General features: G+C 45.7%; 1 protein-coding gene across 1 annotated transcript in view; it reads right to left on the bottom strand.

Moving 5' to 3' along the window:
• The window catches only part of DYNC2H1 (dynein cytoplasmic 2 heavy chain 1), a 1,848,033-nt gene that overhangs the window by 1,819,855 nt on the left and 9,188 nt on the right, over nucleotides 1-18,990 (bottom strand). The window contains exon 2 of the mRNA XM_029602426.1: nucleotides 7,103-7,273. Coding sequence (XP_029458286.1) covers nucleotides 7,103-7,273 — 171 coding nt within the window. The remainder of the gene's footprint in view (nucleotides 1-7,102; nucleotides 7,274-18,990) is intronic.

Raw genomic sequence — 18,990 nt, 5'->3', positions numbered from 1 at the left:
TCGCTCTGAGTTCCAGCAAATTTATCTGCAGGATCTGCTCTGCGATTGTCCATAAGCCTTGCGTTTCGTAGATCTCGAGTTGCACTCCCCAGCCCTTGCGAGATGCGTCTGTAGTTAGGACTGCATTGTGAGGGGGAGAACTGAATAGTGCTCCCTTGGAAAGGGTGGAAGTTAAGAGCCACCATGTTATGTCTTTTTTCATCTCGAATGTTAGCGATACTTTCTGTGTTAACAGTTGTGTGTGTTGTTTCCATTGTCGCTTTAATCCCCACTGCAGACGTCTTGTGTAGTCTGGTATTGGGAACCGTAAAATTGGCTGCCGCCATGTGACCTAAGATTACTAGAACTTGTCTCGCTGATGGTCTTTGACTGTTGTTCAAGAGATAAAGAAGTTGACGTAGCTGTGTTATTCGTTCCGCTGAAAGGTATGCTCTGCTCCGAGTGGTATCCAGACATGCTCCTATAAACTGTAGCTTCTGTGTTGGTTGCAGATGTGATTTCTGAAAATTGATCACTAGTCCTAATGCTTGTAGACATTGTATTACTCTTTGGAGATGATCGATCAATATATCCTGAGTCGATGCTATTATGAGCCAGTCGTCCAGATAAGGAAAGATTGTCATACCCTGTTGTCTGAGATGAGCCACCACCACTACCATGCATTTGGTGAACACCCTGGGTGCAGCCGATAATCCAAAGGGGAGTACTTTGTACTGGTAGTGCTGATGCTTGTACCGAAAACATAGGTAACCCCAAGAGGATGGATGGATTGGAATGTGAGTGTATACATCCTTCAGGTCGATGGGGCACATCCAGTCGTTGGGTTGAATTAGAGGAAGAATTGACTTTAAGGATACCATTTTGAATTTCTCTTTGGTCAGGAATTTGTTGAGTTCTCGAAGATCCAGGATGGGTCGGAGGCCACCTGATTTCTTGGGTATCAGGAAGTATGTGGAGTAAAATCCCAAGTTTTGTTGTTTCAGGGATAGCCGTTTGATGGCCTGCTGACTGTGTAGGCTTGCAATCTCCTCCGCTAGTTGTGACTGAGATCTCTGAATTTTTAGTGTGGGAAGGTAGGGTAATGTTGGTTTCGTTGTAAATTGAAGTTGATAACCTTGACGTACTATCTCCAGAACCCATTGATCTGAAGTAATCTGCTCCCACACTGCTAGGCAAGAATGGATTCTTCCTGAAGGTGTTAACATTTGTGGTGGTGGCTGTATGTTTAAAAAGACAGAGTTGTTTTATGTTCAATATTTTTTTATTGAGTGTTACAAATTCAACAAAACTGTCAATAACACAACATGGTAGCCACCCAAGATGCTCAAAGTGAAGTACACAAACGCCAAAATAGGCAGGAACCATAACAAACACTCAAACATTTTTCCGGAAGTGAATTACCCCCCCACCCCACCCCCACTACCCCGCTAGACAGAGTTGTTTTAACCGAAGTTGCCAGTTGTTGATTTGATTGTCTTTGATTTCGGGGTTTGCCCCTACGTTGAAGAGGGGTATGTTGTTGTTGCTGTTGTGGTCGTTGATAAGGTGGGTATGTCTATTTTTTTTTAATTCTTTATTTATGATTTTAGTTCACAAAAAACAAAATCAAACATACCTTTATAATATTCATACAATGAAAATTATTTTTGAGGAAGAAGGTTACCATAATTATCCTCCTAAATAAGAAATTAACAGAAGTATGTCAGACTATCATTTCATCCCAACAGTTATTGCTGGCTAGCATTTCTATCCCCTTCTTCCTGGGCCCTCTGCTCTTCTAAGAATTTTTCTAAATCCTGTGGCTCATAATATATATACTTTTTATCCTTCACCCACATTATACATTTACATGGAAACCTTATAATCGTTCGAATTCCAAATGTTTTAGCAAGATTTGCCAGAATAATGAACTTTTTCCTCCTAGCTTGGGTTTCCTTAGCTATGTCTGGATAAATCCAGATCCTTTGGCCCAAGTAGAGAGAGGTTCTATTTAACATAAAGAGTTTAAGAACTTTATCTCTGTCTTCTGACAAAGAAAATTTTACCACAAGGGTACCCCTTTTCTCCACTTGGGCACTGAGAGATGTCTCAATTAATTCTGTGACATTCAAAGTTGTTTCCTGATATTCTCGATTTACATTTCCACTTTGGTTACTCTGGGTATGTCTATTGACGGAAAGACAGATAAGACCTATAAGGTCTGCGACTGTAGGAGGATCGACGATTATAAGGAAAATAGCGTCGTGAGGTAGAGTAAGCAGGTTGTGATTGCAAAGATTGTACTGCTATAGCTTCATCTTTTAGCTTCCCTTCCATCTCCTGAAACCGGTTACCAAATAGGTTATCTCCCGTACACGGCAGATTTGCTAGTTTTTCGTGAAAATCTTCTCTTATGGAACTGGAGCGCAACCATGCCATTCTACGGGCTGCTATGGCTGTTGCTGATGCTCTCGATGATGTTTCCAGTCCTACATATACTGAACAGAGGAGGTGTCGGGAGCACTCCTCCATGTCATGGAGCGTTTGCGGTGTTTGATCTGCCATGGAGGAGAGCATACCCTTCATGGCTTGGATACATTCATATAAATATTGTACCATATAAAATTGGTGATGCATAATTCTAGTGTTTAGCATCGCATTTTGGTACACTTTCCTGCCAAACTCGTCCAAATACCTATTGTCTTTGGTCGGTGGATATGTGGAATGATTTTTTGATTTTTTGAATCATTGCATCACCGATTCTACTATTATGGACGCATGAGGTAGTTGTGGTAGCGCATATGGTGGGTCTTTCCTCATCCGAAATTTGATGTCGGTTTTCCATGAGACTGCTGTCAGAGATTGAGGGGTTTCCCAGGATTTTTGTAGAACACTGTGTAACAAGTCTTGTGGTGGTAATGAAGTGGGTTCTCCTGGAACATCAAAAATTTTTAGAAGACCCAAGGTCTCTGATCTTGGATCTGATTCCTTTTGTACATCTAAATGTAGGATGGTACCCATCTTCTCCAAAAACCATGGATATGAGAGATCTTATGGTGGAGAATATGGTTCTTGTGGATCTGAAGGAAACCCCGTCGAGGATGAAAAAGATGTAGGAGGAGATGTAGAATCCCCCTGTGTGTCCTGTTTTGTAGGTGGAGATGGAGACCGGTCTGGAGCCCGTGGTACTGGAGGGTCTACCAATGGTTCTGGTGAAAGATGAACTCTCGGTTCTTCAGAGTCCTTCGATGGTTGATTTGACATTTTGAAAGAGGCTTCTAGAGTCTCATAGAAACCTGCTAGAGATTGTGATAATTGCCAAAAAGCCTCCTTCGTTTTAGAAGGCATGATGGTTTTACAGTATGTTGTGGTGACGGTTCAGCCGGTATTGGCGGAGACAATGGAGGTGGAACATGTTCCGGTTTGTGAACCGTATCACCCACTCCTTTAGAAGAACTATTTGAAGAGATGGATGCATGGGACGATGTGAGATATATGGGCGACTTATGAGAATGAGCCCTATGATGCTCACTCCTAGAAGAAAAGGAGGTAGAAGGGCTGACTTCCCATTCTGATGCCTTATGTGGAAGTGATTTATGGTGCGAATGATGTTTGTGCCGTTGTATATGCACTGGTGGCACCTGAGTTTTATCCCTTGCTGGAGACCTTCTCCTATGCTTGGGTCTAGATCCCCTTGATGAAGCCTCGGAACGTCGTGGCGTAGATTCACAAGAGGTGGAATGGGATAATTGTGGAGATTGGTGTCTCTTTAGGTCACTTCGGCTTTTATGTGTTCTTGTTTGCCTGTCCCGTGATGGACTCTTTGATCCATTTTGGGTTTTTGATGGTCTCGCCGCCGACTTCCCCGGCGCTGTCATGTGCGCCAACATCGTCGGTGCCGTCATGTGCGCCAACTTCTTCAGCGCCGTCATGTGCACCGCCATCTTCGGTGCCGTGCCCTGCGCCGACGTCTTCAGCACCGTGCTGGTCTGCGCCGACATCCTCGGCGCAGTATGCTTCGCCGTTCTCGGCACCATGCTGTGCGCCGACGTTTTCGGCGCCATGCTGTGCACTGTCTTTGGCGCTGGTGTTTTCGGGCTCCGCGCCAGAATTTCTGGTTCAACGGTTCTTTCCCGAGACAGCGTCGTACGGACATGCGGCGCCGGCCGTTTTGTCAAGGTCGATCGATCCCGATCGATTGGATCAGATCCCTGATCCAAGAGCCCCGTTTGTTTCGTTACCTCTTTCCCTCCAGGCCTGGAGGGATGAGGATCCCATGAAGCCGCTCTCTTGTGAGGGGAAGCGGGTCTCTTCACAAGTCCCGGCGAGGAGTGAGCCTCCGACGGCTCTGAGAGGCTGAGAAGCTCTTTCATGCAGTAGGCCCATTGCCTTTGGGCCCGAGGGGACATGCGAGCACAAAATTCGCATTCCCCTGCGTTGTGGGTTGCACCGAGGCATTGGTAACATCGGTCATGGCCATCCGTGACTGACATTACCTTGCCACAGCGACACTTTTTGAATCCCGATTTGGACATCTGAGAAGAAAAGTAGCTCCGCGTGCGATCCCGCGCGCGGAAAGAACAGACTGAGGAGAATCTGTTACTTTCCTGCACGGGAACACACGCACAGCCGTAGAGACTAAAAAGCCAAACCTCTGCTTAATGAAGCTCCGCCTCCCGGACCTGATTGACAGATCCCCATGACAGCATGGCTAATTCAGCCTTGCTATCAACGGGAAAATGATGAGATCTCTTCAATATAGTAAGTAAGCGATTTTTATTACTATGTATTTGTCTGGGAATTACCAGTGCTAACTCTTCCATTTTCTGTACAAGCTCTCTCTAGCCCCCGAAGCAGACATCATTGTCGAAACACTGCCAGCATCGGGCGCATGAAGTCGGCATCAGCAGGTAATTTGCATTTAACTTTAAGCCATTTGTGCTGCCTTTAAGCTTAAATCTTTGATTAAATATTCCCTAACCGCCAGAAATATTGATCTTGGAGAAGGTTTAAGACAGGGGTCGGGAACCTTTTTGGCTGAGAGAGCCATGAATGCCACATATTTTAAAATGTAATTCCGTGAGAGCCATACTAACTACAACCCCCTACTCTCCTGACGCCCCCCCAAGACCTGCCAAAAGTCCCTGGTGGTCCGGGAGCAATCTCCTGGACTTGGGCTGTCGGCTGCCAGTAGTCAAAATGGCGCCGATGCCCCTTTGCCCTCACTATGTCACTGAGGTCGACCAATGACATCGGTAGCCCCTGTGACATAGTAAGGGCAAAGAGCCGTCGACGCCATTTTGATTACTGGCAGCCGACGGCCCTTTGCCCTTACTATGTCACAGGGGCTACTGCCGCCATTGGTCGACCCCAGTGACATAGTGAGGGCAAAGGGCTGTCGGCGCCATTTTGACTACTGGCAGCCGACACCCCAAGTCCAGGAGATCGCTCCTGGACCCCCGCTGGACCACCAGGGATGTTTGGCAGGTCTTGGGGGGGGGTCAGGAGGGTGGGGGGTTGTAGTAAATTAACTTTGGGGGGCATCAGGAGGGTGGGGGGTTTTGTTAGATTTTTACTTTTTATTAAAGATTTGTCTGCGAGCCAGATGCAGCCATCAAAAGAGCCACATCTGGCTCGCGAGCCATAGGTTCCCTACCCCTGGTTTAAGAACTTTTTTGCATTTGTTTTGGACTTTTGACTGCACTACATTTTTGGAGAAGGTTTAAGAATTTTCTTGCACTTGTCCAAGACTGTCTTTTTAAATTGCATCACAAAAATTCAACAAAAACTTAAAAACGGTATATACTTCGAGTTAAGACATAGCCTAAGAGGTGGCATATGTCTCTTTAATCAGATATTGGACAAACCATATAGCAAGAAAGATATTTACACCTTTTATATTGGTTTTCAGTTTAAGGTATTAACAATGCATAAACTTCAAACTTCTTCCATTGGAAAGGAAACAATAGAACTAAGGGTCACAATATGAAACTACAGGGAGGGGACTCAGAACCAATATCAGGAAATATTTCTTCATGGAGAAGGTGGTGGATGCCTGGACTGCCCTCCCAAAGAGGTGGTGAAGCCGAGAACAGTTAATAAATTCACAAAGGCATGGGACAAACACTGCGGATCCCTAAAGATTTGAAGAAAGGGATGGTATAACATTTCTACATGGGAGTAACCTGCACAGAGAGGCAGTTACTACCCTTAACAGAAATCATGGGGATAACCTGCATGGTGCAGCAGTTACTACCATAAGCAAATTGCTGGGCAGACTAGATGGTCTTTATCTGCCATCATTACTATGTTACATATTGGTGCCAATTTATGTTATCACACATTGCATTCTATACATTGTACAAAACATGCATCACTGTATATGCAGAATAAAATTCTGCAATAATCTAATTGGCCTTTTCAAATATGTGAAACTGTTTCTTATTTCTAACACATGAATAGATACATTTATGGCAGGCATGCTGGTTTCAAAGCTTTATTAATGGGCTTCTAAAAATGACATCATAGGCATGATTTAGAAAGCTTTTCCCCATAGACATAGAATAGAAAAAAAATCTTAGTAAACCAGGCCTTAAATAATTTAGTGACCCTATCTTTGTCCCAGTGAGTTTTTCGATATTTCACCCAATGAGCTACAACTGTACCGAAAAAAGTTTCAAAGATCCACATTCTAATTTAATCTAATTTAAGTATGATCCACATACTTATTTAATCTTAATACTTGAAACTCAGTTAAATTTATTGTGGGATTTTCAAACAAATCCTGTTGTGTAGGTGTTTTTTCACCATCCATTACATGTAACAGGCCATGCTGCACTTCAGAAAAGATACAATAAAAAATACTTGGATAAATTACATATAGTAACATTACATGCAATTGCAGATTATATGTTGGTGCACATAAGACAAAAAAAAATCATTTGTGTTTCATGCCACTGTGTAAACTTTTAAACTGTCCTCAAAACATGATACTGTAGAAAAAATAAAGAAAAAAAAGCAAAGAAAAAAGAAAAAGAGCAAGAAAATATGAAAAGGTCATAAAACTTTAGAGAAGCCTTTTTCTGCACCTGCACTTGTTTCTATGGCTCTGCACATAGCTTACCTTTAACAATATTGGTGCAAATACTTGTCGAACTGCTTGATAAAGAGCATTTATCGGCGAATCTAACATAGACGAAACAAGTATATTATCATGCAAATTGTCTTCTGTAATAACATCAGGGCGCAGCTTAAAGAAAACCAGCACTTTATCTTTTGTATCACCAGCATCAACCTACAAAAAACAAAAATCAGTCTTACTCTCACCAGGCATAAAATAGCCAATCTTTATTATTTTATTATGAGCCCATTAGAGCAAATTTTCTGAAAAAAACATAATAATATCAATACCTGAACAAGGAGAAATTACTACTTACCTGATAATTTCCTTTCCTTTAGTGAAGGGTAGATCAATCCCAACAAGAGGGATATGCACCTCTGCCAGCAGATGGAGATGAAGAAAAAGTTGGCATCACAGCTATATAGTCCTGCCCCGACATCAGCCCACCAGTATTCTTTGGAAAAGCCAAACTGTGGACAAACCTAATTAAACTTGAACATTATTAGCAACAGGCAAACATTCGTGCTTCTCAACCAACAGGAACACTGAGTTCAGCCAAAAGAAGGAAAATATCTAACAAACTAAGAGCTAGAGAAGTCACTTACCAGTTATCCAGGACAATCAGGAATCATACTTTGCATCTCTCACCCTAAGAAGGCTAACCACAAAATTCAAATTCGGCAGCCAAGTGTGGGTCTGGGACAACCTACCCTTCAATGAAGGAAAGGAAATTATCGGGTAATTAGTAATTTCTCCTTCCTAAGTGTTCAGTAAGTCAATCACTCTGAGTGGGATGTACAAAAGCTAATCCCAAAAGGGGTGGGAGGCTGCCAGAAGCCCAGTCAAAACTGCCCGCGCAAAACCAGCTGCCTCCCTAGCCCTAACATCCAATGCTTGGAGAAGGTGTGCAAAGATGACCATGTCGCCGCTCGGCAAATTTCAGCAGGCGACAACAAACGAAGCTCCACCCAAGATACTGCCTGAGTCCTCATGGAATGCGGTCTAATCTGCTTCAGTAAGGCAGCCTCAGCAGCCACATAGACTGCCGTAATGACTTCCTTAACCCAGTGGCCAATCGTTGCCCTCGTTGTTGATGCTGCCTGCTTACCTCCACCATGGAGCACAAACAGGCAATCAGACTTCCAAAAATCTTAGTCACCTCCAAATAGCACAGTAAATGACACTTGATGTCTAAGGAACGCAAAAGGTGGTACTCAGCTTCATCTCTGACCCTGTCCAAGGCAGACAGAGAAATGGACTGATTCAAACCACTTTGGGCAAAAAGGAAGGTACAGTCCGAAGCTGAACCGCACCCAGAGTCAAAGGGACAAAAGACTTACGGCAGGAAAGAGCCGAACAGATTGCTACAAGCCAAACAGATTGCTACCAGAAAAACTGTCTTCAAAGTAAGTAGCCGCAAGGAAAGAGTACACAGTAATCAAAAAGTCGGACCCACCAAGAACTCGAGGACCTAGTTAAGTCCCACAAAGGCACCAGAAATTGCAACGGGGGACAAAGATGTTTTACTACCCACAAGAAACAGGACACGTAACAAGCTAGTACCGCAACTTGAACCTTCAAGGTATTAAAGGCCAAACCCTTAAGCAAGCCGTCCTGTAAAAATTCCAAAATCAAAGGAATATTCACCCTGAGCAGTTGAGTACCTCACTCAGAACACCAGGCCTTAAAGACCCTCCAAACTCTAACGGAAGCTAGAGAAGTAGAAAATTTCCAGGCCTGAAGAAGAGTGGAAATACAGAAGGCGAATAACCGCGTGTCAACAGCCAAGCCCTTTCAATGGCCAAACCGTAAGATAGAACTGACCAAGATCCTCATGCAGAATGGGCCCCTGACGTAATAGATCCATCCAAGCTGGTAGCCAGAGGGGACTGCCCACCAGAAGTCTCTGGAGATCGATGTACCACAGCCTTCGAACCCAATCCAGAGCCACTAAAAGGACAGTGTTGGTTTGACTCGCAATTTTTTGTACCAGCCTGCCTATCAAAGGCCAAGATGGGAACGCATATAGCAGGGCACCTCGTGGCAACTCCTGAACAAGAGCATCTATGCCCATTGCTTTTGAGTCCTGACTGCGACTGAAGAAGCATGGAACTTTCGCGTTGTTAAAGTTCGCCAACAGGTCTAGATCCGGTAGGCCTCAGCGATCCACCAGGAGCTGAAAGGCCTCGCTTGCCAACTCCCATTCTCCTTGGTCTAAGCTTGTCCTGCTGAGGAAGTCAGCTCTGATATTGTCCTTTCTGGAAATGTGAGAGGCGGATATGCTTAGGAGACGTTGCTCCATCCATGCCATAAGTGCATCTATCTCCTCCTACACCTTTTGATGTTCCTCCCTCAAGATAGATGTAAGCCACCGTTATCGCATTGTTGGACATTTTTCGGACCGCCGAAGCCTCTAGCCACTCGGCAAACCCCAGGCACTCCAACCAAATTGTTTGTGATTCCAGTCTGTTAATGTTCCACTGCATTCCAGTGTCCTTGCACCACCAACTCCTGACAGTGAGCCCCCCTGCCCTGGGGGCTCGCATCTGTCATGGCTAACAACCAATCCAGCATCACCAGGGAGATTCCCTTCCTGAGATGGTCCACGTGTAACCTAACCTCTAACGGAAGGAGCAGCCTCACCGCATAGTTCTGCAACTGTGGACTCAATCAGGAGAGCAAGGCACACTGCAGAGGACGCATATGTGCGTTCCAATGTGGTAGTCATCAACTCCAGAACCTGTAAACATGACCACATGGTTGGACGAACAGAGTTCCACTGGGATCAAACTCGCAGCATCAACAAATGCATCCGAGATTTCAGCAGAAACACTCTGCCCTGCCTTGAACTGAATCGAACCCTGAGATACTCCAGAATCTGAAATGGCTGTAAATTGCTCTTGGCCACATTACCACCCAGCCTAGTTCCCGTAGCAAGGAAACCACCTTGCGGGAAACACGAAGGCTCTCTTCCAATGTTTTGGCTCGAATCAACCTGTCATCCAGAAAGGAGTGAACTAGAATGCTCTCCTAGCAAAGGGCCGCCACTACCACTACCATGACCATGGAAAAAGTCCTGGGCTGGTAGTCTCGAGAGCAGCCACTCACCCAAAAAGTCTGGGAAACTGGCTTCTTATCCTCCAGCAAACGCGGGGACCTGCGTCTCTCCCCATTTACTTGCCATTCTTTATAATTCACTGCCAAACAAAAGCGAGCCTAAATCATAGGTCCTAAATCAGACCCAACACCACCAGACTCTTGACAAAGCCACAAGGTAGTCCAAGCTACCAAGGCACAACAAGAAGCAATTTGCAAGTTCATTGTCACTGCCACAAAGGCTTGCTTCAAGATAGCCTCAATCCTCCTATCCTGAGCATCCATCAGAGCTGCACCTCCCTCTACTGTGGTGATTCTCAACCTTTTTTTGGTCAGAACACACCTGACAGATGGTTCTCACATGTGTGACACACGGACATGTGACCGTCACAAGGCTAAATGTAAACATACACTCTGCATCCACAGGATCCCCCTCAATCCCCAAAAATGGGTGCAGAACTAGAGCATTACCTGTACAATTCACCATACAAAAAAGATATTCTGGTTCTGGTGACATCTCAGTAAAAGCAAAACAAACTCCCTCTACTACCAGGCGAAATAGCCCTTCTTATAAAAAGACAGTAATTTACCACCAATGCATGCCCAATTGAGAAAACACAACAAATAAGATTGAATCAAATGCCTACATGCTAGTAAAATACCTCACCTTGGTCACACACAAAAAACGACATTCACCAAGTACAGAAAGATTACAAGTTATAAATATGGAGACAGAAACTGGAATAGAAACCCAAAAAAAGCCACTTTGCATGTAGAGCAAACCTGAAGAAATGGAAAGAGAAATATAGCACCTAACATAGTCCCAGGATCTGCAATAATGCACACAAACTAATCCGCACAAAGTTACACCTGCATTATGGAACAAATTCAAACAGCAACACTACAAATATTAAACCAGACCCTAAACTCTAATACATCTCCTATTAGGAAAACAAGAAGCTAAGCTGCTAAAGATCCACACATAGAAATAACTGTAAAACTATACTAATAAATGTTACAAAACAGCTGAAAAACAGAATAACATCCAACAATTAAAAACTCATAAAATTATTTTAAATTGTCCAAATACCAATAAAATATTTCAAACAGCAGACATATCACATAATACCCAATAATTAAAATGGCGGTCAATCAATAAACTTAAAAAGCCACCTTTACTTACCCTCTCCAGCAACTCTCCTACCCCTTTTCCTTGCAGGCCAGAAGCACACACCAAAAGCAACAGTGACTGCTGAAGCTCTGTCCTCACAGTCCTCTTCCTTAGAGTCCACAAACAGTCACTCACACACATACACACACACACACACACACCAATTAGACCCCCTTACCAGTCTCTGTCTCTTACACACCAGTGACCTCCCCGAACAGTATCTCTCTCTCACACCAGTCCCATCCCTGACGAGTCTCTAGCTCTCTCACATACACACCAGTTGCCTTCCTGACCAATCTTTCTCTCTCCCTCACACACACCAGTCACCTCCCTGATCAGTCTCTCTTATACACATCAGTCACCTCCCTAACCAGTCTCTGTCCTTTATACACACCAGTCACCTCCCTGACCAGTCTGTCTCCCTCACACACACCAATCATCTCCTTCAGCAGTCTATCTTTCTTTGCCACAGAAACACGTCACCTCCCTGACCAGTCTGTCTCCCTCATGCACACCAATTATCTCCCTGACCAGTCTATCTTTCTGTCACAGAAGCACATCACCTCCCTGACTAGCTCTCTCAATCACACACATGCTCTCTCTTACTCACACATATGCTCTCAATCACACACAAGCTCTCAATCTCACACACACATACTCTCTCTCCCTCCCTCTGGCTCGCTCTCACTCATGACTCCCCCTCCCCAGCACAAATGGCAGCTGCAGTAGCTTCCTCTTCCAGGCCCTACAGCCCAAGGAAGAAGAATTCTATCAGCTGTGAGGACTAACTCTGTTCTTTCTCCCATCACTGATCGACGAATGCGCTTCATTTTGCTCTGGGCCCGTGCTACTGCCGGTATTTTATGCAGCATGATCTTCTCTTCTTCCCATGCGCCCCACTGTACATCACTTCCTGTTCTAGGCCATAGGGGTGGGAAGAAGAAAGAGTCATGCCACTGATGTTGACAGTTTCCACTAATGCTGCTCCATTCCTGACTGGAAGGAACAACAGCAGTGTTAGTGGAAGAATATCTGCATCTCGCTGTGATGGAGGAGAGGAAGGGAAGTACAACGGGGCAGTGGGACACTGGGAAGCCACAACACACCTGCTGGTGCTTGGCGACACACTGGTGTGACCGAACACACCAAGGCATCCACAACTGCTCTGTGTCCTGCGGATCCAAAAGGTATAAACCTGCTAAGACGCATCGTTCTTTAAAGGATGCTTCTGGCGCATTCCATTCCAGATCAATAAACTCTTGGAGCAAGGAGACCAAAACAAGATCCTCCTTCTACTTCCCCAAGGAGTCAGGCCCAGCCACACTGAGGGTCTTCAGGGTCTGAGATATCAGGCCCAGCAACTCATTTCTCTGAAAGAAACACAGAAGAGTTCTATATGGCTCCAAATCTGGGGAAATATCTCCTTTCTCACCAGGAGAGCCCCCCTCATCATCGATATCATCATGATCCACCTACATTCCAGCTGTCAGACCACACTGCACTACAGCACTTGACTGTGGAAGCAGGCAGAACAACTGGACCTACCTTAGTAGGAACTGTCACTTCAGCAGACCGGCCCTGTAAAAATGTCTGCAATCCCTGGAAAAATTCCTCCTAGGACAAGGAGGTCAGGTCCATTCCAGACCCCATAGGCCTGAACCTGACGTCCTGCGTGCTAGTATCCTGAGGACTCGACCTGCAGACCAATCAGAGGACAGACCCCTGCAGTGTCTCCCTCAGCCCCATTCCCCTCAGACAGTGGAGATGGCCCATCGTCAGCAAAATCGGAAGGAGGCATATCTCCCGGAGCATCCAGGCAGCGCTGAGACAGGCTTAAAGAAAGCTCCAGCTGAATGGCTCTAATGTGGCAGGCAGCATAGACAGAAAGGTGCTGAGGTTTCTTCGCTGCAGGAGCCATGCTATAAGCGCACAGTCCAAGGAAGGCTCATACCTAGCCTTCCAGCGCATATAAGCACACCTAATATGAGCGCAAAAAAAAATGTGCATACAAGCCCACGTGCCTAGGCCGCTGGACCTACTGGTTGCCCAAACTGAAAGCCCAGGACCGATGCCTAAACTGGGCGCACAAGATGTGCATGCAGAAGGAAGAATGCCCAATTGCATGCACAAACGAGAATGGGATCACACCAGAACGCGCAAGCACTCGCCAATGGTCTGAAGTAAAAAAGTGTGCAAAAATACCCTGCGGCCTACCTCACGCAGGCCTAGCCAATCGGCTGCTTAACCCACATGCCTGCACTCTCTCCTCACCTCACAGAACTCCCTAAAAACGTAAGCTCAGCCCTTCCTGGCTGAGAGCAGGAATGGATCCCGGCTGCAGGGGAAGAGAGCTAAAGCCTTCATCACCGAAGCTCTCTCAGCCTGAAACCGCTAACTGGACTTTAGGTCCACGCGAATCAAGGCTACTGGACTGAGGCACTTTACTGAGGGATGGACTGAACAGTCTCACCTCAGGAAGCAAGCAGTGCTACACAGACATCTCTTTTCCAACTTCTTTCTTCTTTTCTTCTTGTTTTTTTTTTTTGCTCACAGGCAATCCCCTGAAGGGAAATGCATGTCCACCATCTGCTGGAGATGGAGAATACTGGTGAGCTGATGTCGGGGCGGGACTACATAGCCGTGATGTCAGCTTTTGCTCCGTCTCCATCTGCTGGCAGAAGTGCATAACACACTTGTGACTGACTTACCTGAATGCTTAGGAACTAAGTTTCACAAAACTAAATCTTAAAAAATCACTTTGCAAACTGGTTTGATAGTGTGCCATGGAGGAGACATGGATATAAGATCTAAAGTTGGATCCTGTCCTGGAGCTGTATTGATTCTGCATTATTTCGTAGAGAGCACCATAGTCTCAAGACAAAGGACCACAAGCAGCAGCTTTTAACAAAGACAAAAATGGGTCAAAAAGTTGTGGGAGGGAAAATGTCATGAGAAGAGACGGCTGAGGGGGGATATGATAGAGGTCTTTAAGATCATGAGAGGTCTTGAACGAGTATATGTGACTCGGTTATTTACACTTTCGAATAATAGAAGGACTAGGGGGCATTCCATGAAGTTAACAAGTAGCACATTTAAGACTAATCAGAGAAAATTCTTTTTCACTCAACGCACAATACAGCTCTGGAATTTGTTGCCAGAGGATGTGGTTAGTGCAGTTAGTGTAGCTGGATTCAAAAAAGGTTTCGATAAGTTCTTGGAGGAGAAGTCCATTAACGGCTATTAATCAGGTTTACTTAGGGAATAGCCACTGCTATTAATTGCATCAGTAGCATAGGATCTTCTTAGTGTTTAGGTAATTGCCAGGTTCTTGTGGCCTGGTTTGGCCTCTGTTCGAAACAGGATTCTGGGCTTGATGGACCCATCTGACCCAGCATGGCAATTTCTTATGTGCTTATGTTCTAAAGCACTTTATATATCTACTAGTGCTATATAAATAATACATAATAGTAGTTGTAATAGTACTAATAAACACAAAGTCTAAAATATGGCGAAAGAGACAAGCTCTGCCTCTTCTTAATCAAACTAGTTCAGTTAGTAAGTGCTGGGGAGTTCATAGGTTGAAGGATGACAGAATACCAATACAAAATTGAAAAAAGTAATGCCATATCATACTTTATTTACTGGAACCTAAAAATGGATCTAGGCACAAACAGCAGTAATTCTAAGATTCAGAATTGAAGACTGAATACTAGAAAAAACAGCACTAAAAAATAGAAGCAACTGCATGGGTATTCCAGGACCCAAAATGACTTCTGTGAACCAGGAACAGCCATTTAAAAGCTCAAAAATATATTCTATTGTCAGAATGTGTTTTCCTTGGTGCCCAAACGCATTCTTGCTTTTATATACATTTTAGAAGGGGGAACAGCTCTTGAATTTGTGCTGGCATTACTGCACATCAGGTTTCACCAAGTCCCCAATATTTGTACTAATAAAATAAAATGGTATTCTATAAAATTACTAACAGCAAGTAGTTATATTTGGACAGTAATTGTATTATTTTGTTTAAACATATTACAGATTAGTTCTCACCCAGGTAATTCATTTTTACATGATCATGATGAAGATACTTACCAGACCAGATTGACTGGTAGGATATTCTGTTTCTTTATACTTTCATGTGAGGAATGCAAATTAAAGGAAAATTAGTTCTTACCTGTTAATTTTCGTTCCTGTAGTACCACGGATCAGTCCAGACAGTGGGTTGAGCCTCCTTTCCAGCAGGTGGAGACAGACTAAAACTTGAAGGATGCCCTATATCAGGACAGAGCCTATCCTCTAACCCTTCAGTATAACGTATGTCAAAGAAGAAAAACAACAAACCCAAGAATAGGGTCAAGCAAGTAACCATAAAGCTCAAAGGAGCAACTATAGAAAAAAGTAGAAACATGGTATAACCATACGCTCTTGCATAAACTTGGTATAAAAATGACCAAGGCTTCCAGTGTAATTGCTCAGTAATCTTGCACAAAGTGAAATATGAAAATCTGCAAACCTGCAAGAAAACAAGCTTCGAGAGGACAGAAAGACAGACAGGGAAGGGCGTCTGGACTGATCCGTGGTACTACAGGAACGAAAATTAACAGGTAAGAACTAATTTTCCTTTCCTGTACGTACCCAGATCAGTCCAGACAGTGGGATGTACCAAAGCTTCCCTAAACTGGGTGGGACCGAGACAGTCCCGCTCGAAGCACTTGCCGCCCAAAGGAACCGAAAACCGGAGCATGCACATCCAGACGGTAGTGCCGAGCAAAAGTGTGCAGAGACTCAATCTGTCTCCTGCGGGGAGACAGATTGAGTCTCCGCCCACGAAGTAGCCTGAGAACGCAGAGAATGGGCCTTCAGACCCTCAGGAAGCGGACGACCTTGACAAAGATATGCCAAGGAAATGGCTTCTTTCAACCACCGCGCAATCGTGGTCTTAGAAGCCTGTTTACCCCGGTTGGGACCACTCCAAAGGACAAAGAGATGGTCCGATATGCGAAAGTCATTGGTGACCTAGAGATAGCAAAGCAAGACTCATTTGACATCTAGCCGACGAAGGTCGCCACCAGCCGTACCCGCAATCTCCTCCGGAGAGAACGCGGGCAGTTCTACCGACTGGTTGACATGAAAAGCGGAGACAACCTTAGGCAAGAAGGAAGGAAATGTCCTGAGAGAAACCCCGGAATCAGAAAAGCGCAAGAAGGGCTCCCGACAGGACAGCGCCTGGAGCTCGGAAATCCAGCGAGCAGAGGAGATAAGAGACCAGAAAGACAGTTTTGAGTGTTAGATCCTTGAGCGTAGCGTGGTGAAGAGGCTCAAAAGGAGCCGTACAGAGAGCACGAAGGACTAGGTTGAGACTCCACAACGGACACGTGGCACAAGAGGGGGGACGAAGGTGCCTAACACCCCTCAGGAAACGAATCACGTCCGGGTGAGCAGCTAAGGAATGACCGTCCACCCGACCCAGGAGAGAGCCGAGCGCAGAGACTTGAACGCGTAGAGAACTGAAGGAGAGGCCCTTAGAGAGACCCTTCTGAAGAAAAGAAAGGACCAGAGGAATCGAGGCGGAGCATGCCGGAACACCAGACTCCGCACACGCGGACTCAAAAACTTTCCAGATGCGCACATAGGCCAGAGAAGTCGACTGCTTCCGGGCTCGCAGCAGGGTGGAGATGACCTCCTCCTTATAACCCTTGCGCCTCAGGCGACGCCGTTCAAAAGCCAGGCCGCTAGACAGAAGCGATTGGCCTGGTCAAAAAATACAGGCCCCTGCCGGAGGAGACGAGGAAGATGACCGAGGCGCAGGGGCCCGTCCACCACTAGATTGATGAGATCCGCGAACCACGGTCTTCGCGGCCACTCGGGAGCGACAAGAATCACCGGACCCTGGTGGAGCTCAATTCTCCTGAGAACTTTCCCCACCAGTGGCCACGGGAAAAACACGTACAGAAGGACGTCCGCTGGCCAAGGTAGAGCCAGAGCATCCACGCCCTCTGCGCCGTGCTCCCTCCAGCGGCTGAAGAACCGATTGGCCTTGGCATTGCGCAGAGTCGCCATGAGGTCGAGGTGAGGAGGACCCCACCTGTCCACTATCAGAGCCATGGCCGCGTCCGAGAGCTCCCACTCTCCCGGATCGAGCGACTGCCGGCTGAGGAAGTCGGCTTGAACATTTTCTTTGCCTGCTATGTGAGAGGCCGCAAGGCACTGTAGGTGACGCTCCGCCCAAGAGAAGAGACGGCTGGCTTCCAAGGCTACCAGGGGACTGCGAGTGCCCCCTTGGCGACTGATGGAGGCCACTGTGGTGGAGTTGTCGGACAGGACTCTTACCTCCTTGCCGCAGATCAGGGGAAGGAACTCCTGAAGAGCCAGGCGGACCGCCAAGGTTTCCAGTCGATTGATGTGCCAGCGCGACTGAGTCTGCGACCACATTCCCTGGGTGGATTGAGAAAGGTAGACCGCACCCCAGCCCAAGAGGCTGGCGTCCGACAGAGCGGCCATTGCCACTGTGTCGGAGGATCGTGTGCAACAAACCACAGAAAGCAGATCACTACTGAAACATAACAACTAACCAGAAAGCACACTAACTGCTTAAAATCGGCAAACTACCAAAAAGTACAAAAAGAAACAGCAAAATCATCAAGAATAACTTCAGTGACCAGTTCACAATGACAGAAAAGGAAAAAAAATGTCATGAAGACCATGATGACTGGCAAGTTCACAGGCCTTGATAACATCTGTCCTGCAAAAATTATAAAATGTGGACCAACAGTAAGTAACTGGCTTTAAAACTGTTCAATTCCTGTGCAAGGACAGGTCTTAAAGTGCAGATCTGGAGACAAACGTGTTTTGTTTTTTAATCTGGGTAGGAACCCCTTGGATCTAAAGAATTTTCGGCCAATTTCCTTGCTTTAATACCTCTACAAACTCTGTAAGTACCTCATCTTGAAAGGAAAATTGGTTCTTACCTGATAATTTTCGTTCCTGTAGTACCACAGATCAGTCCAGACACCTGGGTTTTGCCTCCCCTCCAGCAGATGGAGACAGAGAATTTTTAAAACAACCCTGCAATATACCAAGGTGCCACCCACAGTCCCTCAGTCTTACTCAGTATCAAAGCAGAATGGATCAAAACCCAAACTATGTATAGCTAAAAAAACAGTTCCATATCTAAAAAGGGCTCAACCAACCCCCAACTGGGAACAGAACTCGCCAAACCAAAAGAACAAGCAATCAACAGATTGCAGTACAATTACCAAAAGAGGTGATGAACGAGCGGACTCTCCGTTACTTTTGTGCAGACAACGGGTGGGGCTCTGGACTGATCCGTGGTACTACAGGAACGAAAATTATCAGGTAAGAAGCAATTTTCCTTTCCCTGTATGTATCCGGATCAATCCAGACACCTGGGTTGTACCAGAGCTAGCTTACCTAGGGTGGGAACCGGAGAGGCCCGCTTGGAGCACTCCTTCTCCAAATCCCCCAGGCTCCGGATCTCGCACATCCAGTCTGTAATGTCTGGCAAAAGTATGTAAGGACTTCCAAGTAGCCGCCCTGCAAATTTCCTGGAGCGACCCTTGTTCACATTCCGCCCAGGAAGCAGCCTGTGAGCGGGTAGAAT

The sequence above is a fragment of the Rhinatrema bivittatum genome, chromosome 5, assembly GCF_901001135.1.
Source record: "Rhinatrema bivittatum chromosome 5, aRhiBiv1.1, whole genome shotgun sequence".
Classification (NCBI taxonomy): Eukaryota; Metazoa; Chordata; class Amphibia; order Gymnophiona; family Rhinatrematidae; genus Rhinatrema; species Rhinatrema bivittatum.
The sequence above is the reverse complement of the archived record's forward strand: the minus strand, read 5'-3'. Positions and strand labels throughout refer to the sequence as shown.